At 46.3% G+C, this 27,869-nt stretch overlaps 1 protein-coding gene across 1 annotated transcript in view; it reads right to left on the bottom strand.

Annotated features, from left to right (window-relative positions):
- Positions 1-27,137, bottom strand: part of LOC311148521 (E3 ubiquitin-protein ligase SH3RF1-like) — a gene marked incomplete at its 5' end in the record, with an annotated part of 69,612 nt that extends 42,475 nt beyond the window's left edge. The window contains 1 exon segment of the mRNA XM_084185502.1: positions 26,763-27,137. Coding sequence (XP_084041628.1) covers positions 26,763-27,137 — 375 coding nt within the window.
- Between the last annotated feature and the right edge of the window lie 732 nt (positions 27,138-27,869).

Raw genomic sequence — 27,869 nt, 5'->3', positions numbered from 1 at the left:
TGAGTTTACTGCCTATTCTGGGGAAAATGCAAGAGAGAAAACAGGAATCTTCAATCTCCTAATCTAGAATGAGCTCTGACACAGAGGCTTTCCTGCACTGTCGGAGCTAGAAGCACAAGCATTTCGCTACACCCGTGTGACAAATTTGATTTGATTTGAATAAATAAAGTGAGACTAGGACTAATACAGGGAGATTACTTTACAAAATGTCACAGTTATCGGTGTATCAAGTGCTGCTCGGTAAGAGCTGAATACAAAGCGCCTCTTCAGAACTCTCCACTACCGCTCAGCTCCTAGAAGGAAGCGGGTGCAGCATGGTGTCGGCAGGCTTTTGTTCCAGTTAAGTCAATTAGTTAGTCAGACTGAGGCAGAGCCAGCTGTTCCTGTCCTGCTGAGTCAGACTGGAATGATTTAGCCCTGGCCGGGGCCGTGGCAGTGGCACGGAGAGGGTTAATTGTTTAAAAAGGACTGGCTCACCAGCCAGGCAGACAGCAGCACCCCAGGACCTGAATTAGCAGCATTTAGACTAGAGGAACACACCAACAGAGTTGAAACTCCACAGTCAATTTATTTTCCTTCTTCTGATTACAGGGCTGTGATTAGGCCCTGATGGGCCTTGACCAATGGCCAGTGTTTGGACTTTAGGTTGTGGGTTGGCCCTGGTGGTTTCAGACCACTGGCCTTTAGGCCTGAGTTTGGCCTTTTGTGTCTCAAACCTGTGGGCATCAGCCTTTGGGGACAGAAAGGAAACAGTGGGTAGCTAAATGGTTGTTTGCATTGGCTGGTACTTGGATGCCTCTGCAGTGGACAAACAAAGCAGTTGTTGCAAAGGGCCAGTGTATAAACGTTGCATCTGTTCCCCCTCTCAAAGACCATCACAGCTATGTCCATCATTTACCATTCTGTGAGAACGTGTGTGTGTGTGTGTGTGTGTGTGTGTGTGTGTGTGTGTGTAATCCAGTATGGCGTGTGTCTTGCTTGCAGTGTTCTCCCCCAAACACCCATAGCTCAGATGTCTAGCTTTTCTTCTTCTCTGATGAATGCTGGCAGAGCGCTAGAGCCACGGTGCTAGAGAGCCAGGGACAACTGACTGGCTGCTCTATGCTCATTTTCCCCCCATATTTTGGCAGACCTGTGCTAGACCATTACAGAGTCAGACCTTTCTGAACTCCACCAGCTTATGCAACCCACTTACTAGACCTGGCCCCTGCCTGTCCAGTCTACCAAGACCTTGACTGGGTCTCTGCACCTGAAGCAACACATTGAATCACAGCTACGTAGGCAAACAAAACAAAAACATGTGTTCATAGAGCCTGAGGGTGTCAGGTCAGACTAATAACAGGCAGGCAGGGGCTTATGTTCTGGTCTGGCTGGTGGTGAGAAGGGACTGGGAGGGAAGGGCTTATGTTCTGGTCTGGCTGGTGGTGAGAAGGGACTGGGAGGGAAGAGCTTATGGTCTGGTCTGGCTGGTGGTGAGAAGGGACTGGGAGGGAAGGGCTTATGGTCTGGTCTGGCTGGTGGTGAGAAGGGACTGGGAGGGAAGGGCTTATGGTCTGGTCTGGCTGGTGGTGAGAAGGGACTGGGAGGGAAGGGCTTATGGTCTGGTCTGGCTGGTGGTGAGAAGGGACTGGGAGGGAAGGGCTTATGGTCTGGTCTGGCTGGTGGTGAGAAGGGACTGGGAGGGAAGAGCTTATGGTCTGGTCTGGCTGGTGGTGAGAAGGGACTGGGAGGGAAGGGCTTATGGTCTGGTCTGGCTGGTGGTGAGAAGGGACTGGGAGGGAAGGGCTTATGGTCTGGTCTGGCTGGTGGTGAGAAGGAACTGGGAGGGAAGGGCTTATGGTCTGGTCTGGCTGGTGGTGAGAAGGAACTGGGAGGGAAGGGCTTATGGTCTGGTCTGGCTGGTGGTGAGAAGGAACTGGGAGGGAAGGGCTTATGGTCTGGTCTGGCTGGTGGTGAGAAGGGACTGGGTGGGAAGGGCTTATGTTCTGGTCTGGCTGGTGGTGAGAAGGGACTGGGAGGGAAGGGCTTATGTTCTGGTCTGGCTGGTGGTGAGAAGGGACTGGGAGGGAAGGGCTTATGTTCTGGTCTGGCTGGTGGTGAGAAGGGACTGGGAGGGAAGGGCTTATGTTCTGGTCTGGCTGGTGGTGAGAAGGGACTGGGAGGGAAGGGCTTATGTTCTGGTCTGGCTGGTGGTGAGAAGGGACTGGGAGGGAAGGGATTATGTTCTGGTCTGGCTGGTGGTGAGAAGGGACTGGGAGGGAAGGGCTTATGGTCTGGTCTGGCTGGTGGTGAGAAGGGACTGGGAGGGAAGGGCTTATGGTCTGGTCTGGCTGGTGGTGAGAAGGGACTGGGAGGGAAGGGCTTATGGTCTGGTCTGGCTGGTGGTGAGAAGGGACTGGGAGGGAAGGGCTTATGGTCTGGTCTGGCTGGTGGTGAGAAGGGACTGGGAGGGAAGGGCTTATGTTCTGGTCTGGCTGGTGGTGAGAAGGGACTGGGAGGGAAGGGCTTATGGTCTGGTCTGGCTGGTGGTGAGAAGGGACTGGGAGGGAAGGGCTTATGGTCTGGTCTGGCTGGTGGTGAGAAGGGACTGGGAGGGAAGGGCTTATGGTCTGGTCTGGCTGGTGGTGAGAAGGGACTGGGAGGGAAGGGCTTATGGTCTGGTCTGGCTGGTGGTGAGAAGGGACTGGGAGGGAAGGGCTTATGGTCTGGTCTGGCTGGTGGTGAGAAGGGACTGGGAGGGAAGGGCTTATGGTCTGGTCTGGCTGGTGGTGAGAAGGGACTGGGAGGGAAGGGCTTATGGTCTGGTCTGGCTGGTGGTGAGAAGGGACTGGGAGGGAAGGGCTTATGGTCTGGTCTGGCTGGTGGTGAGAAGGAACTGGGAGGGAAGGGCTTATGGTCTGGTCTGGCTGGTGGTGAGAAGGAACTGGGAGGGAAGGGCTTATGGTCTGGTCTGGCTGGTGGTGAGAAGGGACTGGGTGGGAAGGGCTTATGTTCTGGTCTGGCTGGTGGTGAGAAGGGACTGGGAGGGAAGGGCTTATGTTCTGGTCTGGCTGGTGGTGAGAAGGGACTGGGAGGGAAGGGCTTATGTTCTGGTCTGGCTGGTGGTGAGAAGGGACTGGGAGGGAAGGGCTTATGTTCTGGTCTGGCTGGTGGTGAGAAGGGACTGGGAGGGAAGGGCTTATGTTCTGGTCTGGCTGGTGGTGAGAAGGGACTGGGAGGGAAGGGATTATGTTCTGGTCTGGCTGGTGGTGAGAAGGGACTGGGAGGGAAGGGCTTATGGTCTGGTCTGGCTGGTGGTGAGAAGGGACTGGGAGGGAAGGGCTTATGGTCTGGTCTGGCTGGTGGTGAGAAGGGACTGGGAGGGAAGGGCTTATGGTCTGGTCTGGCTGGTGGTGAGAAGGGACTGGGAGGGAAGGGCTTATGGTCTGGTCTGGCTGGTGGTGAGAAGGGACTGGGAGGGAAGGGCTTATGTTCTGGTCTGGCTGGTGGTGAGAAGGGACTGGGAGGGAAGGGCTTATGGTCTGGTCTGGCTGGTGGTGAGAAGGGACTGGGAGGGAAGGGCTTATGGTCTGGTCTGGCTGGTGGTGAGAAGGGACTGGGAGGGAAGAGCTTATGGTCTGGTCTGGCTGGTGGTGAGAAGGGACTGGGAGGGAAGAGCGTATGGTCTGGTCTGGCTGGTGGTGAGAAGGGAAGGGCTTATGGTCTGGTCTGGCTGGTGGTGAGAAGGGACTGGGAGGGAAGGGCTTATGTTCTGGTCTGGCTGGTGGTGAGAAGGGAAGGGCTTATGTTCTGGTCTGGCTGGTGGTGAGAAGGGACTGGGAGGGAAGAGCTTATGGTCTGGTCTGGCTGGTGGTGAGAAGGGAAGGGCTTATGTTCTGGTCTGGCTGGTGGTGAGAAGGGACTGGGAGGGAAGGGCTTATGGTCTGGTCTGGCTGGTGGTGAGAAGGGAAGGGCTTATGTTCTGGTCTGGCTGGTGGTGAGAAGGGACTGGGAGGGAAGGGCTTATGGTCTGGTCTGGCTGGTGGTGAGAAGGGACTGGGAGGGAAGGGCTTATGTTCTGGTCTGGCTGGTGGTGAGAAGGGACTGGGAGGGAAGAGCTTATGTTCTGTCTGGCTGGTGGTGAGAAGGGACTGGGAGGGAAGAGCTTATGTTCTGGTCTGGCTGGTGGTGAGAAGGGACTGGGAGGGAAGGGCTTATGGTCTGGTCTGGCTGGTGGTGAGAAGGGACTGGGAGGGAAGGGCTTATGGTCTGGTCTGGCTGGTGGTGAGAAGGGACTGGGAGGGAAGAGCTTATGGTCTGGTCTGGCTGGTGGTGAGAAGGGACTGGGAGGGAAGGGCTTATGGTCTGGTCTGGCTGGTGGTGAGAAGGGACTGGGAGGGAAGGGCTTATGTTCTGGTCTGGCTGGTGGTGAGAAGGGACTGGGAGGGAAGGGCTTATGGTCTGGTCTGGCTGGTGGTGAGAAGGGACTGGGAGGGAAGGGCTTATGATCTGGTCTGGCTGGTGGTGAGAAGGAACTGGGAGGGAAGAGCTTATGGTCTGGTCTGGCTGGTGGTGAGAAGGGACTGGGAGGGAAGGGCTTATGGTCTGGTCTGGCTGGTGGTGAGAAGGGACTGGGAGGGAAGAGCTTATGTTCTGGTCTGGCTGGTGGTGAGAAGGGACTGGGAGGGAAGAGCGTATGGTCTGGTCTGGCTGGTGGTGAGAAGGGACTGGGAGGGAAGAGCTTATGGTCTGGTCTGGCTGGTGGTGAGAAGGGACTGGGAGGGAAGGGCTTATGATCTGGTCTGGCTGGTGGTGAGAAGGAACTGGGAGGGAAGAGCTTATGGTCTGGTCTGGCTGGTGGTGAGAAGGGACTGGGAGGGAAGGGCTTATGGTCTGGTCTGGCTGGTGGTGAGAAGGGACTGGGAGGGAAGAGCTTATGTTCTGGTCTGGCTGGTGGTGAGAAGGGACTGGGAGGGAAGAGCGTATGGTCTGGTCTGGCTGGTGGTGAGAAGGGACTGGGAGGGAAGAGCTTATGGTCTGGTCTGGCTGGTGGTGAGAAGGGAAGGGCTTATGGTCTGGTCTGGCTGGTGGTGAGAAGGGACTGGGAGGGAAGGGCTTATGTTCTGGTCTGGCTGGTGGTGAGAAGGGAAGGGCTTATGTTCTGGTCTGGCTGGTGGTGAGAAGGGACTGGGAGGGAAGAGCTTATGGTCTGGTCTGGCTGGTGGTGAGAAGGGAAGGGCTTATGTTCTGGTCTGGCTGGTGGTGAGAAGGGACTGGGAGGGAAGGGCTTATGGTCTGGTCTGGCTGGTGGTGAGAAGGGAAGGGCTTATGTTCTGGTCTGGCTGGTGGTGAGAAGGGACTGGGAGGGAAGGGCTTATGGTCTGGTCTGGCTGGTGGTGAGAAGGGACTGGGAGGGAAGGGCTTATGTTCTGGTCTGGCTGGTGGTGAGAAGGGACTGGGAGGGAAGAGCTTATGTTCTGTCTGGCTGGTGGTGAGAAGGGACTGGGAGGGAAGAGCTTATGTTCTGGTCTGGCTGGTGGTGAGAAGGGACTGGGAGGGAAGGGCTTATGGTCTGGTCTGGCTGGTGGTGAGAAGGGACTGGGAGGGAAGGGCTTATGGTCTGGTCTGGCTGGTGGTGAGAAGGGACTGGGAGGGAAGAGCTTATGGTCTGGTCTGGCTGGTGGTGAGAAGGGACTGGGAGGGAAGGGCTTATGGTCTGGTCTGGCTGGTGGTGAGAAGGGACTGGGAGGGAAGGGCTTATGTTCTGGTCTGGCTGGTGGTGAGAAGGGACTGGGAGGGAAGGGCTTATGGTCTGGTCTGGCTGGTGGTGAGAAGGGACTGGGAGGGAAGGGCTTATGATCTGGTCTGGCTGGTGGTGAGAAGGAACTGGGAGGGAAGAGCTTATGGTCTGGTCTGGCTGGTGGTGAGAAGGGACTGGGAGGGAAGGGCTTATGGTCTGGTCTGGCTGGTGGTGAGAAGGGACTGGGAGGGAAGAGCTTATGTTCTGGTCTGGCTGGTGGTGAGAAGGGACTGGGAGGGAAGAGCGTATGTTCTGGTCTGGCTGGTGGTGAGAAGGGACTGGGAGGGAAGGGCTTATGGTCTGGTCTGGCTGGTGGTGAGAAGGGACTGGGAGGGAAGGGCTTATGTTCTGGTCTGGCTGGTGGTGAGAAGGGACTGGGAGGGAAGGGCTTATGTTCTGGTCTGGCTGGTGGTGAGAAGGGACTGGGAGGGAGGGAAGAGCTTATGGGAGGGAGGGGGTGTCTGTTTCTGGCTCCAGAGGTCAGGCTGTGAGATACAGTAGGAGCTAATGAGGTTCCCACACTGCTATTATCAGCAGCTCAGAGCCCAGCTCACACAATACCAATACACCTGGGCTGTGGAATCTGAGATTTCAACACTGTTTGCCACTCTGCACTGACTGCATCTGCATGGTTACAAATTAGAAACCTGCGTCTCACTGCGCCTGTGTGGGTGTGATTGTATATTAGCCATGAGTCCACCACAATGACGATATACAAATCCACTGGATCAGTGTGTGAGTCACCAAAACAACCAAAACAGACAAACAGCACTAAACGGACATCCTTGTCTCCGGGGCTCCCGAAGCCCACCTGGGAGAAAGGTGTGTGTGACATTACTCAGGTGTGCCCAGGTAGATTGTTTCTGGTCAGGGTGGCAGGGGAGAGAGAGCGAGAGAGAGGAGAGAGAAGAGAGAGAGAGTGCGAGAAGGAGAGAGAAAGAGCGAGAGTGTGTGTGTGTGTGTGTGTGTGAAACAGAATAACCGTTCCAACAAGTAGAGCCTTCCCTCAGTAGCTCTCCTCTCTTCTATTCAAGCCAACTTCAATAATGAATCACACGCTGTCAGCAGGAGAGGCCCCACGCATGAAGAGTGAGAACACTCGATCTCTCTTTCACTGCCTCCCTCATACTGGATGTACACACACGTTTCATCTCCGTGGCTCTGTGGGAAACAGATTCAGTATCGAAGAATCATATGACTGTAGTGGTATGTGCTGAGAGCAGCAGAGATCACACAATGGGGATATTGGAGTAGAATTGGTGGGAGGTGATCAAATGAAGCAACAATATCTGATGAGGAGAGATCCACTGGTTTCCATTCACAGGGTTTCCAATGTTATCCCGTCTCTCCATACTCAGAACACTGGGACTGGATATTAATAAATAAGATCTATTCTAGGATACAAGGCATCGGTAACAAGTATCAGACAGGCCAAGGGTAAGCGCTCCACTGGGACGAGCAGAGGAACAGTCTGGTAAAGTTAAAACATACTGCAGTGTTTGTGTGTGTGACAAGGCGCCGAGAGAAGACGGGTCAGAGGTTAAGAGAATAGCCTTCTACATTACACATTCCCCTTCTCCAACATCAATGTGAAACCCAGAGCTCCCACCAGCAGCAGCTTCATACGGCCCTCTGTTTACCACTCAATCACCGCTTCACTAACAAACAATATACACTGACCATTATAGACCATTATACCCACTTCTAACAATCTCCCATACACACACACAGTTTCCCAGGCTCTTTAGCTCTGTGCTGCTCACTAAGGGCTTTGATTTCTGGCCCTCAGAAGAAGTGTTTCTATTGCCACCCACCCACTGACAGACAGAGGAGAGGAGGAAGGGAGAGAGGTGGCTGTACTGTAATCCCATTTATATAGTCCTTGTTACAGCCGACATACATAATCATCCATAAGCACCACAAATCACATCAAGCCCCATCACATCCCCTGGTCTCAGTGCCTGGCTGGGAGGCTGGCTCCCCCTGTGCCCCTCTCGGATGGGGAGAGGGATGTCACTCAGGGGACAAACGCAGATTAACTTTGCCCCTGTGCCCCACAGCACAAACTGGAAACTTTATCGGCACACTGCAGAAAAACAAACGCAGGGCTCTGATCTCCCTTGCAAGAAGGAAAGGGATCTGAAAGGAGAGTCAGAGAAAAGTGAGTGGAGGGGGTAGAGGAAGTGTGCATGTGTGGCTGCCTTCCTTCTAGAGCTGGGCAATATATCCAATGAATTAGAATGGATGTTTTTGCGCGATATTCCAAATGCCTATAATCGCAAGAGTCCGTTTTTGTTTTAACGAGCGTTTATGTCTGCTTGTCGTCATGTCTTTTTGGTCTCGTCTCTTTCACTCCTCTGTGCTGTGTGCACCTTCCCATCAACACCAGAGATGCGTAATGACAAGATGCACGTCTCCACCCTAACAATGGGAGTTGTTGTCCAAAAGGCAGGCGACAAGCTTAGGTCCAAAATAAGCCCATAGAAACGCATTGGGCTTATTTTGGAAGGATTTTAATCGTGGGTGAAACCTCTTGCTTCATCTCTTCCTCTATGGTTTACACACACACACACACACACACACACACACACACCAAGCCCCCCCCCCCCGCCACTCACACCAACAAAGTTGAGAGATCACATCTTCCTCTGACAAGCGGTTTCAACTCGCTATTTTACGGTTTGGTCCAACAGAGTCGGTCATATGGACACCAAAACACATTGAGACATTATTTTACTGTAATAGAGGACAAGTTAACCTTTCTAACGATGCCCTTTTTATGTCTCAACTCCTCAAATTGCACACAGAGCAGACAATACTAAAATGAGAGTATCAATGAACATTGATTCTGGAAACTGAACGCTCAGTTTGACAGGCGCAGCATTGGGGTAACGCTAGCAGCATTTTAGCCAAATAATGTTATACTAGCTGTCTAGTCTGTTTATAAAATGTGCAATAAGCATAAAACAATTATATAAGGAACTGGCAACTAGTTCTCATTCTGAGAAATAAGGTAAGCAACTTAATTTCAACATCTGAACAAAGTGGACAGGCTAACATGCTGTTTAAACAGTTGGAGACGGACAGAAGGGTGTGTTCATAACAATTCAATTGTTCTGCCTTGTTAGCTAGCAAATACATCTAAGTTGGCTAAACTTTAAATATAAAGATGAGCTGGCTAATCACTAGCAAATGGGCTTGAGAGATTGATGATGAGACCTATGTTAATTTTCTATTGGCCAATTCCTGCTACAAGAAGTTAGTCATTATTAGTGAATGTGCATTATGCATGGTTCTGGCATTTCTTTTACAAAAATTTGTATTTTCATTGACAGACTTGAGAGACAGATCAGTGATTGCAAAGAAAAGTAGGTTAAACTATTTTGATTAAATATTTAAATGATTAGTGGGTCTTATGGTTGTGGAAGGCTTATACTTAGCCAAGGTATAACTTCACAAGCCCTGCATTTATCAGATTACTGCTGACTGTTTGAAATGCAGTGTATTTGGACCTTTAAAATTGTACAAAAGCTTATTTAGAGCAAAAAAAACATTTATAAATCAAAATATTGTGAATCGCCCATAAGTTAGACAAAAATGTAGAAAAGATTTTTAGGCCATTTCGTCCAGCCCTACTTCCTTCCTATCTCTCCTTTTCAGAGGATGGACCACACATCTGTATGGAAAACCTCAGAGGTGAGGCACGCGCACACCTTCCACAGTGGGAGTAATAGGCAAGGTGTCAGAGGTCAATCAACTGAAAAATAAACTCCCACCAAATCATGACTCAGCCTTGGGGATGGGAACAGGACACAACATGCCGGCCAGCCGATGGGCCATGGACAACCGATCACTGACCAATCACAACACAAGGTCAGAGGTCAAGCTGCTCTGTAAAGCTGTGGAGATATAGGGCCAGAGGGACTGGGGGAATTGAGATGGAGCACCGCTATGTGATTGTTTTCAAACATCTGACACAGTCAAAGATTAATTTCACTGACTGACTGACCAAAGTTTTCAGGGTGAATATGGGAATTATGATCAACTAATTATAAGAAATTAAGATGTGCCAAATAAATGATATCCAGCTCAGGGCTCCAGCTTTGCAATTGGTTTGCTAACTTGCTATCTAAGTGGCTAGATGTCAAGATCAAGCTTCTTGGTTACAGCAGAGACATTCTAGCCTGAGTACCAGTCTCTTTATCCAACATTCCAGTCCTTGCCACTCCTTGCCATTGCCAAAGAGACTGGCCTATCTGCAATCTTCAAAAATCAACATTATATCATTAAATGAGAGAGGAGAACAGAGGAGTTTATCCTGATTTGATTTAACCCTCACTGCTATCCTCCAACAACAACGATTATCCAAATATTGGAACTCCACAGAACAGTTGGTATCCAGTTGCTAAGTTGGTATCCAGTTGCTAAGCAGCAATTTTGTGTTTGTCCAGACGAAACCAGTCTGTCAAAAGTTGCTAGCGCACGTCTAAATTCTAAAACTAAATACAGTGGCTTGCTAAAGTATTCACCCCCCATCGTGTTGCCTTACAACCTGGAATTAAAATGGATTTTTGGGGGGTTTGTATCATTTGATTTACACAACATGCCTACCACTTTGAAGATGCAAAATATTTTTATTTGTGAAACAAACAAGAAATAAGACAAAAAAACAGAAAACTTGAGCGTGCATAACTATTCACCCCCCCCCCCCCCCAAAGTCAATACTTTGTAGAGCCATCTTTTGCAGCAATTACAGCTGCAAGTCTCTTGGGGTATGTCTCTATAAGCTTGGCACATCTAGCCACTGGGATTTTTGCCCATTCTTCAAGGCAAAACTGCTCCAGCTCCTTCAAGTTGGATGGGTTCCGCTGGCGTACAGCAATCTTTAAGTCATACCACAGATTCTCAATTGGATTGAGGTCTGGGCTTTGACTAGGCAATTCCAAGACATTTAAATGTTTCCCCTTAAACCACTCGAGTGTTGCTTTAGCAGTATGCTTGGGGTCATTGTCCTGCTGGAAGGTGAACCTCCGTCCCAGTCTCAAATCTCTGGAAGACTGAAACAGGTTTCCCTCAAGAATTTCCCTGTATTTAGCGCCATCCATCATTCTTTCAATTCTGACCAGTTTCCCAGTCCCTGCCGATGAAAAACATCCCCACAGCATGATGCTGCCACCACCATGCTTCAATGTGGGTATGGTGTTCTCGGGGTGATGAGAGGTGTTGGGTTTGCGCCAGACATAGCATTTTCCTTGAAGGCCAAAAAGCTCAATTTTAGTCTCATCTGACCAGAGTACCTTCTTCCATACGTTTGGGGAGTCTCCCACATGCCTTTAGGCGAACACCAAACGTGTTTGCTTATTTTTTTATTTAAGCAATGGCTTTTTTCTGGCCACTCTTCCTTTGCAGCTCCTTCAGGGTTATCTTTGGTCTCTTGGTTGCCTCTGATTATTGCCCTCCTTGCCTGGTCTGTGAGTTTTGGTGGGCGGCACTCTATTGGCAGGTTTGTTGTGGTGCCATATTCTTTAAATTTTTTAATAATGGATTTAATTGTGCTCCGTGGGATGTTCAAAGTTTCTGATATTTTTTTATAACCCAACCCTGATCTGTACTTCTCCACAACTTTGTCCCTGACCTGTTTGGAGAGTTCCTTGGTCTTCATGGTGCCGCCCCTTGCTTAGTGGTGTTGCAGACTCTGGGGCCTTTCAGAACAGGTATATATATATATATATATATATATATATATATATATATATATATATATATATATATATATATATATATATATATATATATATATATATATATATACACACACACACACACACTGAGATCATGTGACACTTAAATAAAGTCCACCTGTGTGCAATCTAACTAATTATGTAACTTCTGAAGGTAATTGGTTGCACCAGATCTTATTTAGGGGCTTCATAGCAAAGGGGGTGAATACACATGCACGCACCACTTTTCCGTTATCAATTTTTTAGATTTTTTTTGAAACAAGTTATATTTTTTTATTTCACTTCACCAATTAGGAAAAAACGCCAAGGGGAATGAATACTTTTGCAAGGCACTGTACATAATGCAATTCCAACCACAAAACCTCCACTTTGATTTTAAGCCTCAAAATATAACAACTTGCCTAGTTAACAGCTAAATGTTTGTTTTTTACTTTGTTATCATTCTAATTATAGTTGAGGCTCCACGTTGTCATGGAAAATATTCATGTTATTTCCAACAACCAATGCAACTCCGCCGTAAATTCATTGAGATTGAACGTTGAGATTGCCAAAAGGCCAGTCTCTTTGGCAATGAAATTGAGTGGCAATGAGTGGAATTTTAGTGAAAAAGACTGGTACCCAGACTAGAAACATTAGAATTAATTTTTTTTATAGTTCCCCTTGTGTGCACTACCGGTAATACCGTATACCCTGGTATGGTACAGAAACAGTATGACGGATTGAACATCTGGATACCGCCCAACCCTAATTCCCGGAATCAAGAGGGAATATATCAGGAAAAACAGAATCCTCCAACCAGGATTTCTGGACAACCAGGGAATTGAATGAAAGTTCCCGGAACTTTGCAACCCTATGATCAACTCAAGGCTGCATTGCCAGGCGCCTGCTGTTGTGTGTTTGAGACACTTGCTCCATGAGTTTGTTAATATACAAATCAGGAAGTCTCTGAGGCTGGACCACACACACACAGTCACTCTAGAGACCAAGTGGATGGAAGAGACGACCCCCCCGCCCCCCCCAACCTCATGCTGACAGAGCTGTTGTGGGGACAGGGCCCAGGGTATCTGGAGGAAGGCCAGGGGGCTGAGGTTGGCAAATGCTGAGTTTAGGCCACCCAGAGTCTAGTGCTTACACAGGGACCAACATTCCTACCACACGGTTGGCAAATGCTGAGTTTAGGCCACCCAGAGTCTAGTGCTTACACAGGGACCAACATTCCTACCACACCTTCACAGACAACAGAACAAACACATACAGTTGAAGTCGGAAGTTTACATACACCTTAGCCAAATGCATTTAAACTCAGTTTTTCACAATTCCTGACATTTAATCCTAGTAAAAATGCACTGTCTTAGGTCAGTTAGGATCACCACTTTATTTTAAGAATGTGAAATGTCAGAATAATAGTAGAGAGAATGATTTCTTTCAGCTTTTATTTCTTTCATCACATTCCCAGTGGGTCAGAAGTTTACATACACTCAATTAGTATTTGGTAGCATTGCCTTTAAATCGTTTAACTTGGGTCAAATGTTTCGGGTAGCCTTCCACAAGCTTCCCACAATAGGTTGGGTGAATTTTGGCCCATTCCTCCTGACAGAGATGGTGTAACTGAGTCAGGTTTGTAGGCCTCCTTGCTCACACAAGCTTTTTCAGTTCTGCCAACACATTTTCTATAGAATTGAGGTCAGGGCTTTGTGATGGCCACTCCAATACCTTGACTTTGTTGTCCTTAAGCCATTTTGCCACAACTTTGGAAGTATGTTTCATCAGACCAGAGGACATTTCTCCAAAAAGTAAGATCTTTGTCCCCATGTGCAGTTGAAAACAGTAGCCTGGCTTTTTTATAGCGGTTTTGGAGCAGTGGCTTCTTCCTTGCGGAGCTGCCTTTTAGGTTACGTCAGTATAGGACTCATTTTATTGTGGATATAGATACTTTTGTACCCGTTTCCTCCAGCATCGTCACAAGGTCCTTTGCTGTTGTTCTGGGATTGATTTGCACTTTTCACACCAAAGTACGTTCATCTCTAGGAGACAGAATGCGTCTCCTTCCTGAGCGGTATGATGGCTGCGTGGTCCCATGGTGTTTATACTTGCGTACTATTGTTTGTACAGATGAACATGGTACCTTCAAGCGTTTGGAAATTGCTCCCAAGGATGAACCAGACTTGTGGAGGTCTACCATTTTTTTTCTGAGGTCTTGGCTAATTTCTTTTGATTTTCCCATGATGTCAAGCAAAGAGGCACTGAGTTTGAAGGTAGGCATTGAAATAAATCCACAGGTACACCTCCAATTGACTAAAATGATGTAAATTAGCCTATCAGAAGCTTCTAAAGCCATGACATCATTTTCTGGAATTTTCCAAGCTGTTTAAAGGCACAGTCAACATAGTGTATGTAAACTTCTGACCCACTGGAATTGTGATACAGTGAATTATAAGTGAAATAATCTGTCTGTAAACAATTGTTGGAAAAATTACTTGTGTCATGCACAAAGTAGATGTCCTAACCAACTTGCCAAAACTATAGTTAGTTAACAAGGAATTTGTGGAGTGGTTGAAAAACGTGTTTTAATGACTCCAACCTAAGTGTATGTGAACTAACGACTTCAACTGTACACACTGACTTGTGACTGATTACAGTCTATAAATTACACATTGTCGTTGTTGTAGTAATGCCAATGATTACAAGAAAAATGTCCCTTTGAGCCTTACATTACATTGGAATACGTGATGAAAGTAAAGATGGCCGACTCATCCCCTCATGAATATGAGAGAATCAGTCTGTCAGAACAGGAGGCAGATGCTACAGGTGACTCTGCCCTGGGGGCAACAGCTGCTCAGGCGCCTGCCTCCCCGTCTGACTCCCCGTCTGTCTGCCTGCCTGCCTGCCTGCCTCCCCCCCGTATGCCTGCCTGCCTCCCCTACCGTCTGCCTGCCTGCCTCCCCCCGTCTGCCTGCCTCCCCTACCGCCTGCCTGCCTCCCCTACCGCCTGCCTGCCTCCCCTACCGTCTGCCCGCCTCCCCTACCGCCCGCCTCCCCGTCTGCCCGCCTCCCCGTCTGCCCGCCTCCCCGCCTTCCTGTGTGCTTATCAACACACACTGCTAAAGCCTTATTAATGTACAGCCACCTCATATCATATCAGAGCATAACCCAAAGTTCAAACAGCTACCAAACTTCACTAGACAGACGCAGAAGACACACACACCCATACAGGAACACCACACGCACAAAAGCAGAAGCTGAGTGTGTGAGCTTGCCATTTGGACGAGACCAGACAGGCCCAGTGTTTACAAGGAAAACAGAGATGTGTGACTACCTGTGGCATTCCAAACACACACACACACAAACAAACTCTAAGCTCTGTCTGAACACACACAGACACAACGTTCTGTCTGGGGAGACAGACCCACATACGCTTTACATTTCTGACCTGAAAACATCATTTGAATTATGTTAACCCCAGAGAGGGACAGTCATTCCCATAGCATAGCCAGCATGGGCAACACGTACACCCAGACATAATGCCCTGACTACGAGCATACACACACAGCACAGCAAAAGTCTAGGGTAACAAGTGTTTGCTGGTGCCAGAATGTGAGCAGTGCCGTCTCACTGGCCAATCAATACCAGTCTAATCTCATTCACCCTTTAACATGGAGTCAGGCTACAGCCAGGAGGAGAGGGAGAGACACAGACTCCAGCTAGATGAGAGAGGGAGAAGGAGGGAGAGAGGGAGAGAGAGAGAGGCAGAGGGAGAGAGGCAGAGAGAAAGAGGCAGAAGATGCCACTTAGCAGAAAGGATGGGCACCCTAGAGACATGAAAGAAGAGATGGTGATGATTTCACAAAGAAGGACATTAGGTGGATGATCAAAACCTCACAGACAATAATACTCCCTGTTCCCTCTGGACTTCCATGGGAAATACAGAGGAGAAGAGAAGAGGAATAGGCAATGTGTGAAAGAATGAGAAGGAAAGAGAGAGAAAGAGACCGGGAGAAAAGCATAGGGCCTGTTCATCTGTTCCCAGTGGAGCTGTAAGTATGTGTTTGCCAGTGTGTGGGCAGAGAGAGGGTGTAATGAGGGGGTTCCATCACACAGGCCGAGGTCAACCAGACAACCAGCAGAAATCACCGCCAACAACATGATGTCATCAAAGAGGGCCAGCAGCAGCGGGACTCATTGGCCTCAGGTGCAGGGAAGAGCACTGGAATTTAATGAGACACTTTTATACCAGGACATAGCAGTAAACAACATTCCTCCTCAATATAAAAAAATTAATCAAACTCCAAAGACTTGAGGAAGAAAACAAGTACAAAACAAATATATATATATTTTTTAAAGCGACTTTACACAGAAATGCTAAATTACGCATTTCTAACAGGGGACAGGAAATTGGACTTGGAGCTATATCCAATGGCGAACGTGCATAAAGATGGAAGAATTCAGATATGACGTCATTGTTTTAGCACTACCCACAGAGTTTTTAAAACAACAGCGCACAACATGGTTCAATGTACCAATAAATCAGCATAATGAATTAAAAATATATAAATAATAATAATAATAATAATAATAATAATAATAATAATTATTATTATTATTATTATTATATACAGTGCATTCAGAAAGTATTCAGGCCCCTTGACATTTTCCACATTTTGTTACGTTAAAGCCTTATTCTAAAATGGATTAAATGAATACAAATCCTCAATCTACACACAATACCCCATAATGACAAAGCGAAAACAGGTTTAGACATTTTTACACATTTATTAAAGATAAAAAAAACAGAAATACCTTATTTACATAAGTATTCAGACCCTTTGCTATGAGCCTCGAAATTGAGCTCCGGTGCATCCTGTTTCCATTGATCATACTTGAGATGTTTCTACAACTTGGGAGTCCACCTGTGGTAAATTCAATTGATTGGACATGATTTGGAAAGGCACATCTGTGTATAAGTTCCCACAGTTGACAATTAATGTCAAAGCAAAAACCAAGCCATGAGGTCGAAGGAATTGTCCGTAGAGCTCTGAGACAGGATTGTGTAAACGCACAGATCTGGGAAAGGGTACCAAAAAATTCTGCAGCATTGAAGGTCCCCAAGAACACAGTGGCCTCCATCATTCTTAAATGGAATAAGTTTGGAACCACCAAAACTCTTCCTAGAGCTGGCCGCCCGGCCAAACTGAGCAATCGTGGAAGAAGGGCCTTGGTCAGGTAGGTGTCCAAGAACCCGATGGTCACTCTGAAAGAGCTCTAGAGTTCCTCTGCTGAGATGGGAGAACCTTCCAGAAGGACAACCATCTCTGCAGCACTCCACCAATCAGGCCTTTATGGTAGAGTGGCCAGACGGAAGCCACTCCTCAGTAAAAGGCTCATGACAGCCCGCTTGGAGTTTGCCAAAAGGCACCTAAAGACTCTGACCATGAGAAACAAGATTATCTGGTCCCATAAAACCAAGATTTAACTCTTTGCCCTGAATGCCAAGCGTCACGTCTGGAGGAAACCTGACACCATCCCTACGGTGAAGCATAGTGGTGGCAGCATCATGCTGTGGGAATGTTTTTCAGCGGCAGGGATTGGGAGACTAGTCAGGATCGAGGCAAAGCTGAACGGAGCAAAGTACAGAGATCCTTGATGAAAACCTGTTCCAGAGTGCTCAGGACCTCAGACTGGGGTGAAGGTTCACCTTCCAACACGACAACAACCCTAAGCACACAGCAAAGACAACGCAGGAGTGGCTTCGGGAAAAGTCTCTGAATGTCCTTGAGTGGCCCAGCCAGAGTCCGGACTTGAACCCGATCTAACAGCTCTGGAGAGACCTGAAAATATCTGTGCAGCAACGCTCCCCATCCAAACTGAAAGAGCTTGAAAGGATCTGCAGAGAAGAATGGGAGAAACTCTCCAAATACAGGTGTGCCAAGCTTGTAGCGTCATTCCCAAGAAGACTCGAGGCTGTAATCGCTGCCAAAGGTGCTTCAACAAAGTACTGATTAAAGGTCAGAATACTTACAGTTGAAGTCAGAAGATTACATACACTTAGGTTGGAGTCATTAAAACTCATTTTTCAACCACTCCACAAATGTATTGTTAACAAACTACAGTTTTGGCAAGTCGGTTAGGACATCTTTTTTTTATTTTTTTTATTTTTAACCTTTATTTAACTAGGCAAGTCAGTTAAGAACAAATTCTTATTTACAATGACGGCCTACACCGGCCAAACCCGGACGACACTGGGCCAATTGTGCGCCGCCCTATGGGACTCCCAATCACGGCCGGTTGTGATACAGCCTGGAATCGAACCAGGGCGTCTGTAGTGACGCCTCAAGCACTGAGATGCAGTGCCTTAGACCGCTGCGCCACTCGGGAGCCAAAACCTACTTTGTGCATGACACAAGTAATTTTTCCAACAATTGTTTACAGACAGATTATTTCACTTATAATTCACTGTATCACAATTCCAGTGGGTCAGAAGTTTACATACACTATGTTGACTGTGCCTTTAAACAGCATGGACAATTCCAGAAAATGATGTAATGGCTTTAGAAGCTTCTGATAAATGATGTCAATTAGCCTGAGTCAATTGGAGGTGTACCTGTGGATGTATTTCAAGACCTACCTTCAAACTCAGTGCCTCTTTGCTTGATATGATGGGAAAATAAAAATAAAAATCAGCCAAGACCTCAGGAAAAAAAAATTGTAGACCTCCACAAGTCTGGTTCATCCTTGGGATCAATTTCCAAACGCCTGAAGGTACCATGTTCATCTGTACAAACAATAGTACGCAACTATAAACACCATGGGACCACGCAGCCGTCATACCGCTCAGGAAGGAGACGCTTTCTGTCTCTTAGAGATTAACATACTTTGGTGCAAATCAATCCCAGAAGAACAGCAAAGGACCTTGTGAAGATGCTGGAGGAAACAGGTACAAAAGTATCGATATCCACAGTAAAACGAGTCCTATATCGACATAACCTGAAAGGCCGCTCAGCAAGGAAGAAGCCACTGCTCCAAAACCGCCATAAAAAAGCCAGACTATGGTTTGCAACTGCACATGGGGACAAAGATCGTACTTTTTGGAGAAATGTCCTCTGGTCTGATGAAACAAAAATAAAACTTTTTGCCCATAATGACCATCGTTATGTTTGGACGAAAAAGGGGGTGGCTTGCAAGCTGAAGAACACCATCCCAACCGTGAAGCACGGGGGTGGCAGCATCATGCTGTGGGGGTGCTTAGCTGCAGGAGGGATTGGTGCACTTCACAAAATAGATGGCATCATGAGGAAGGAAAATTGTGTGGATATATTAAAGCAACATCTCAAGACATCAGTCAGGAAGTTAATGATTGGTTGCAAATGGATCTTCCAAATGGACAATGGCCCCAAGCATACTTCCAAAGTTGTGGCAAAATGGCTTAAGGACAACAAAGTCAAGGTATTGGAGAGGCCATCACAAAGCCCTGACCTCAATCCTATAGAAAATGTGTGGGCAGAACTGAAAAAGCGTGTGCGAGCAAGGAGGCCTACAAACCTGACTCAGTTACACCAATTCTGTCAGGAGGAATGGGCCAAAATTCACCCAACCTATTGTGGGAAGCTTGTGGAAGGCTACCCGAAACGTTTGACCCAAGTTAAACAATTTAAAGGCAATGCTACCAAATACTAATTGAGTGTATGTATGTAAACTTCTGACCCACTGGGAATGTGATGAAAGAAATAAAAGCTGTAATAAATCATTCTCTCTACTATTATTCTGACATTTCACATTCTTAAAATAAAGTGGTGATCCTAACTGACCTAAGACAGGGTATTTTGACTAGGATTAAATGTCAGGAATTGTGAAAAACTGAGTTTAAATGTATTTGGCTAAGGTGTACGTAAACTTCCGACTTCAACTTTATGTAAATGTTATATTTCCGTTTCTAAAAACCTGTTTTTGCTTTGTCATTATGGGGTATTGTGTGTAGATTGATGAGGGGAAAAAACAATTTAATCAATTTTAGAATGAGGCTGTAACCTAAAGTCAAGGGGTCTGAATACTTTTAGCCTTCTTCTAAAATTGATTAAATTGTGTTTTTTTCACCCCCTCATCTACACACAATGCCCCATAATGACAAAGCAAAAACACAATCCTGTCTCAGAGCTCTACGGACAATTTTGCTCTGACATGCACTGTCAACTGTGGGACGTTATATAGACAGGTGTGTGCCTTTCCAAATCATGTCCAATCAATTGAATTTACCACAGGTGGACTCTAATCAAGTTGTAGAAACATCTCAAGGATGATCAATGGAAACAGGATGATAATAATAATAATAATAATAATAATAATAAGCCATTTAGCAGACGCTTTTATCCAAAGCGACTTACAGTCATGTGTGCATACATTTTTACATATGGGTGGTCCCGGGGATCGAACCCACTACCCTGGCGTTACAAGCGCCATGCTCTACCAGTTGAGCTACAGAGGACCACCTGAGCTCAATTTCGAGTCTCACAGCAAAGGGTCTGAATACTTATGTAATTAAGGTGTCTTATATTTTATTTTCGCTTTGTCATTATGGGGTATTGTGTGTAGATTGCTGAGGACATAAAAAAAAAAATCCATTTCAGAATAAGGCTGTAACGTAACAAAATGTGGATAAAGTCAAGGGGTCTGTATACTTTCCGAAGGCACTGTATATATAGCCGCTGTCTTGGAACTAGAATTGGGATCAAGTTTACTGTTCTAATGCAGATACAAAAAGAGTAATGGAGAGAACTGTACAATACAGCAATGGGTGCCACCATCTTTATGCATGTCCGATACTGGCGGCAGCTAAAGTAATGGGTTATCGTTTTGCTCCCTGTTTGTTTTGAAGTTATTTCATGGAGATGGAGATATGCGGATCAGATACAGAGAAAATAAACACAAATAGACAGAAAGAGATAGTGATGGGGGGGGGGGGGGGGGGCGGGAAATCAATACATTTACAAATATTCTTTTGGGACGATATATACTCCAAGTATCGATTTGTAAAAATATATATATATATATTTTTTGCTACTGTAGGTAGTGTTAGCCGGCTGTACCTGCTCCAAATCGCCAGTATTTTTCATCCTATAGCTTGATCTCAATCTTCTTTTTAAAATAGGGAGCCAATTTGTTTTCAGCACTTTTATTTCCCTGACTGATCAAAACTAGTTATCATGGCTCTCTCGTCTCTCGGCAGAAGATATATGGTGAGCAATATGTTTGGATCATCAAATCGCAATATAGAATGGCAATACATATACAGTAGAATCGTGAGAATCGTAATACATATTGTATCAGCACCTAACTATGGTGATAATAGGTCTCAGGCAATTACCAGCCCTAGAAAGAGATGGAAGTAGCCATGAGTTCTACTAAGCCATCATTAATACAGAGGAAACAATTGCCTAATTCTACCCCCGAGCTTCAGCTAGACATGATAGAATGTCTAGCATCTTTCCCCCTCAACACACACGCAAGCGCCCGCACAACAGGAGGTCCAGCTCATGATGTCATCGTTAATCAACATTTGCCGTTGAGGAGGATGTCAGATAACCTCCTCTACAAATGTACGCGTTGGGTTTCACACAAAGCTAATGTCCCATCAAAAGTGTCAATGTGATAATGACACCAGCTGTGGAACAATTTCAGATCCATTATTGAGAGAGCAATGTTCCATTTACACTGATTAATTATACTAGTCTGTTTTCAGTTTGAAGACACTTGGCCAATCGTCCACACATCTATAGCAGTCCATTGCTGACAAAATAACTAATCATCACATAAGCTTTTCTGTTTTAAAACAAGCCTGAGCTTTTTGTAGAATAACCATTTTTCTAAGACAAAAATGCAAATAAAAGACATCCAGGGGGACCCCTCTCCCTCAGTCTTAATGAGCAGGTTCTTTTAATCTGTCTCTGCTGGCGCCGACCCCACACAGCCACGACCCCTGAACCTGACCCCTGACTTCCACTTACAATGGCTTTTACCCACATCACATGATAAAAAGATAATCTCATCCAAACCTGTGAGAGGATGGAAAACTACTGTGTTGTTCTAGTATGACTCAACAACAAAGCCAGGAAGACAAAACATCCCAGTAATCTGAGAGCCATAGAGCTAACCTGACTCATCAGTGATGAGGTCCCCTCCACAGTCACACAGCCTTTCCCTGAGGCCGCCTGCCCTGCTCCTTTATTCCCCCTTTATCAAAGACATGCAAGGCCACGGTGTCACACGGTGTCACACAACTGGTGACTTCAGTTACATTGTGACAGGCCAGGGTCAAAGAAAGGGAGGGACCATTGACCCTTTTACAATTGACACCTTTCCCATAGCATTCCTTCCTTACCTTTTGTCTGCCACTAGCAGCATCCTTATCCCCCAAACACACACACAGCCCCCTCTCCCCAAGTCCCTCCTGACGCCCATGTCAGTCAGTCATATCAGAGGAGAGCTGAAACAAAACCCTGTTATGCATCTGTCGGTCAGGCTCCACCCCCTCTCCCCTCAGAGATAGATAAGAATTGGAGCGGCAAGCAGGGCTGGACAGGAGCACCAAGATGAAGGGGCCAGTTCAAAGAATGAGGGACGCACAACACCAACTGAAGGAGAGACTGAGGACAACAGGAGAGAGGGAGCGAGGGAGTCAGTGTGGTGTGGTGGAGGACTGAGTCCAATATGAGGAGAACCAAGCAGGGGCAGCGAGGCGAAGGGTCCCTGAGGAGTCGACCAACACTCCTGGACTCACTGGGCAGGCAGGCAGGCAGGGATTAGACCATGCTAGCACCCAGCCAGCGCTTTGATAGCTGCCTTTCATGTTTTGACATATTCCACCTGCATTACCCTCCCCTCTCCCATTCAGCTCTCTCTCTCTACAGTAAGATGCCCTGGGAGGGAGCAGAACAGACTTCACAAAGACAACATGCTATAGCAGAGAAATGCAGGGAAATTATGCTGAAAGTGCTTTGAAGACACTTGGCAATAGTACATTCACAAAAAACACACTTGATTTTGAATGTCACCCAGCATGGTGTGGTGTTGTGTGTGGGTGTGTGTGCGTGCATGTGTTATGCGGGTGTTTAGGCTAAATGTGATAGCTCAGGGCATTGCGAGTTCCATCCCCTTACTGAGGGGATCATATAACAGACTGAGAATAAAAACCTCAAAAAGGACCATATAATGGAGGAGTCACAAGTATGACAAGCTCTTTTCTCCAATAAACAGGCTTTTCAGGATAGAGGGAAGTTCCAATGGGCCCAACTTGAAATGAGCTGACTTTTGAAGAGGTACTACAGTAAATGAGGCAGCTCAACCAGCATTAGGTAGTTTCACCCAAAGGAGATGGGATCTCTGTACCTGAATGGTTAAAACAGACACAGTAACACAACATTCCACTGACTACATACAACCTGGACATCTGTCCAATGACCCAGCTTCTTCCTTGAGTATTATTGAATGAGGGACAATACACCAAACACAACTTGTCAATACCTAAATACTGAGTAAAGCCAGCTCATATAATACCTAGGCTAAACATTACATATTGTCTGTTAAAGTGCATGCAGTAATCTTGTGTTGTATAACTGGTAGGCCATTTCATATGACTTAAGTGACAGAATGCCGTGCCAGTAAGCATTGTACTTAACCTTTTCCCAGATTATTCAATTTAAAAAGAAAAGGCGGCTAGTTTTTGTTTTGCGAAAGAGCAGACGACCTGCTGTTGAGGAAAAACCAAAACATAAACAAAGCAAGCACTGCCATGACAACTACAGTGCCTTCAGAAAGTAGTCATACCCCTTGACTTACTCCACATTTTGTTGCGTTACAGCCTGAACTCAAATTTAATTCAAATAGATGTATTTTCTCACCCATCTACACACAATACCCCATAATGACAAAGTGAAAACATGTTTTTAGAAATGTTAGCAAATGTATCTCATTTATATAAGTATTCACACCCGAGTCAATACTTTGTAGAAGCACATTTGGCAGCGATTACAGCTGTGAGTCTTTCTGGGTAGGTCTCTAAGACCTTTCCACACCTGGATTGTACAACATTTGCCTATTATTAAATGTTTCATTCGCACAATAAAGCTTATCTCTCGCAAATGTTTTGCTCAAATTTGTTTACATCCCTGTAATGAGCATTTGTCCTTTGCCTAGATAATCCATCCACCTGACAGATATGGCATATCAAGAAGCTGATTAAACAGCATGATCATTACACAGGTGCACCTTGTGCTGGGGACAATAAAAGGCCACTAAAATGTGCAGTTTTGTCATACAATGCCACAGTTGTCTCAAGTTGAGGGAGCGTGCAATTGGCATGCTGACTGCAGAAATGTCCACCAGAGCAGTTGCCAGAAAATGGAATGTTCATTTATCTACCATAAGCCACCTCCAACATTGTATTAGATAATTTGGCAGTACATCCAACCGGCCTCAAAACCGCAGACCACGTGTATGGCGTTGTGTGGGCGAGCGGGTTTGCTGATGTCAACGTTGTGAAAAGAGTGCCCCATGGTGGCGGTGGGGTTATGGTATGGGCAGGCTTAAGCTACGGACAACGAACACAATTGGTTTTATCAATGGCAATTTGAATGCACAGAGATACCGTGACGAGATCCTGAGGCCCATTGTCTTGCCATTCATCCGCCGCCATCACCTCATGTTTCAGCATGATAACGCACAGCCCCATGTTGCAAGGATCTGTACACAATTCCTGGACGCTGAAAATGTCCCAGTTATTCCATGGCCTGCATACTCACCAGATATGTCACCTATTGAGCATGTTTGGGATGCTCTGGATCGACATGTACGACAGCGTGTTCCAGTTCCCCCCAATATCCAGCAACTATGCACAGCCATTGAAGAGGAGTGGGACAACATTCCACAGGCCACAATCAACAGCCAACTATGCGAAGGAGATGTGTCGCACTGCATGAGGCAAATGGTGGTCACACTAGATACTGGCTGGTTTTCTGATCCATGCCCCTACCTTTTTTTTTTTTAAGGTATCTGTGACCAACGAATGCATATCTGTATTCCCAGTCATGTGAAATCCATAGATTAGGGCCTAATTCATTTATTTCAATTGACCGATTTCCTTATATGAACTGTAACTCAGTAAAATCTTTGAAATTGTTGCATGTTGCATTTATATTTTTGTTCAGTATAGATTTAAGTCAAAACTGTAACTCGGCCACTCAGGAACATTAACTGTATACTTGGTAAGCAACTCCAGCGTAGATCTGGCCTTGTGTTTTAGGTTATTTTTCTACTGAAAGGTGAATTCCTCTCCCCATGTCTGGTGGAATGCAGACTGAACCAGGTTTTCCTCCAGGATTTTGCCTGTGCTTAGCTCCATTACGTTCCTTTTTTATCCTGAAAAACTCCCCAGTCTTTAATGATTACGAGCATACCCATAACATGATGCAGCCACCACTATGCTTGAAAATATAAAGAGTGGTACTCAGTAATGTGTTGTGTATTCAGAACAAAAAGTGAATTGCTTTGCTACATTTTTTGCAGTATTACTTTAGTACCTTATTGAAATATTTGTATTCTGTACAGGCTTCCTTCTTTTTCCTCTGTCAATTAGGTTAGTATTCTGGAGTAACTACAATGTTGTTGATCCATCCTCAGTTTTCTCCTATCACAGCCATTAAATTATGTTACTGTTTTAAAGTCACCATTGGCCTCTGAGGTGAAATCCCTGGGCAGTTTCCTTCCTCTCAGGCAACTGAGTTAGGAAGGATGCCTGTATCTTTGTAGTGACTGGGTTTATTGATACACCATCCAAAGTGTAATTAATAACTTCACCATGCTCAAAGGGATATTCAATGTTAGCCTTTTATTTCTGAATTGTTTTACACATCTACGAATAGGTGCCCTTCTATTCAAGGCATTGGAAAACCTCCCTGGTCTATGTGTTTGAATCTGTGTTTGAAATTCACTACTTGACTGAAGGACCTTACAGATAATTGTATGTGTGGGGTACAGAGATGAGGTAGTCATAAAAAATATTTTTTTGAAATCACACAGTTAGTCCATGCAACTTATTATGTGACTTGTTAAGCAAATGTTTACTCCTGAACTTATTTATGCTTGCCATAACAAAGGGGTTGAATACTTATTGACTCAAGACATCTCAGCTTTTCATTTTTAATTAATTTGTACAAATTTCAAAAAACATAATTCCACTTTGATATTATGGGGTCTTGTGTGTAGGCAAGTGACACAATCAAATATATCAATTTTAAATTCAGGCTGTAATACAACAAAATGTGGAAAAAAGTCAAGGGGTGTGACTACCTTCTGAAGGCACTATCTGAGAAGAACATCATGGACTGGTTTCATGTGACATATGATCCCAAATATCCACCTAACACACCAACCAGTCTTCTCCCTGTGGCTCCTAAGGATAAGAGGGAGGAACATAATTCTGCTTACTCTCGTCAGTGGAGACAGTTTCTCTCAGCTGCATAACTTGGCCTTCAGAGCACCAAGCTGGTTGTCCGAGACATTTTTACATTTACATTTTAGTCATTTAGCAGACGCTCTTATCCAGAGCGACTTACAGGAGCAATTAGGGTTAAGTGCCTTGCTTAAGGGCACATCGACAGATTTTTCACCTAGTCGGCTCGGGGATTAGAACCAGCGACCTTTCGGTTACTGGCACAACGCTCTTACCCACTAAGCTACCTGCCGCCCTAATAGGATTTTAGCACTCACCTCTGGCTCTGCATCATCCCTGATGACTATCTCTCTGTGCTGCACAGTAACTGTCAGTCCTAACAAACACCTGCCTCACCTTTCTCACCTTCACTCCAAAACCATTACTACAACATGGACCTGGCACACATTTGTGCCATTCTAACTAATGGTCCAACAACATCAGTTCAAAATCTATTTGTCAATATGAACCTCATGACACTATTGTCCTCAGCAGCCAGGAGGATGGAATCATTTGTTGGCTCAACTGTCATCTGCTCAGTAGTCCCTGTTGTATTCAGCACTGGGCTGTTAGTCAGCTGGCCAGCTGTAGGATCACTATGATAACTGTTCATCTGGGCCAAAGAGTAGAGCCAGTAATGCAACATGCTGCTATTTAATCCCTGCAGATTTGCTCTGATTTGTTTCAGCCCTGGCTCGAACCATGAGAAACCACATACATGCTCACTCATCCATATTTAACAACCCCCTGAAAGCAGACTACTTACCCTCACTGGGGTGCTCTTTGCCTGGGCTCTCTGGGGCTGTGCTCCTGGAGCTCCTTGGTCTCTGGGCCCGTTGCCCTGCACCCTGACCCCAGCTGTGCCGTTGGTGCAGACTCCAGCTAAGGGGCCCGCCCTGCGGGGCCTCTGTTTGATGCCATCCAGCAGCCGAACCAGGAGGATATTGCTGGGCAGCTCGTCCACAGCACACGCCACCAGCGTGCGGCACTCTGGGCAGCGCAGCTCTGCCCGGGAGCTCAGGATGCCCTGAAGGCAGCGCCTGCAGAAGGTGTGTTGGCAAGGGAGGACCTTGGCTGTGGCATCCAGCCGCTCCAAACACACTGGGCATTCCAGCAAGTCCAACAGCACCGATTCATCCATGCTTTTTGTCTCCACCTCTGAACTTTGCTTCTACTTCAGTGGGACAAGCATGATGGTAGTGTTGGTGGGGGTTGGGTTTAGGAAGCCATATCGGTGCTGAATGTCATGTCACTCCCATGCCGCAACTATGGCCATGGCGCCTGCATCAGCTGTAGTATGGGGGTAAATCCTTTGTTATTCCACATATAAAAGATTACATGGCAACACTTTGATTCCTGCATATAACGGGAAGCTATTCTGCTAGGTATTGCTACTATAATGTATGCAATGAAGCAAAGTTCAAGACCGTTACATTCCAAAGTTCTCTGCCATCATGCCAGTCAAATCCAAAGGTAAAAGGAACACAGAATGCCTTCACCTCGTCTTCTACAATGGTACAGATACGGTCGATCGCATTTATACCAGTCAATCATACCTGATCAAATCTTTTTGCAAACACAACATTAGCCGTTTGTTGACTGGAGAACGCAACATAATGCCAAATGAACATTTTATGTAAATTAATTCACGACGGGTTTAAATCACAGACGTGTATTACTAGATTAAAGAGCATTAGAAACCCTGGCGACAGATGTTGACACGTCCGAGCAGTGGGATTACATACACTACAAACGCGCAAAACTCAAAACTTGTATGTATTTCTGTGTCCAGAACGAACGGGGAGGAGAGCGTCACTGTGCCAATTAATTTCATAAGAAAGGGCTTTGATGCCCATAATCCCCGACTGTAAAA

The sequence above is a fragment of the Coregonus lavaretus genome (assembly GCF_964263955.1).
Source record: "Coregonus lavaretus genome assembly, chromosome: 21".
NCBI lineage: Eukaryota > Metazoa > Chordata > Actinopteri > Salmoniformes > Salmonidae > Coregonus > Coregonus lavaretus.
The sequence above is the reverse complement of the archived record's forward strand: the minus strand, read 5'-3'. Positions and strand labels throughout refer to the sequence as shown.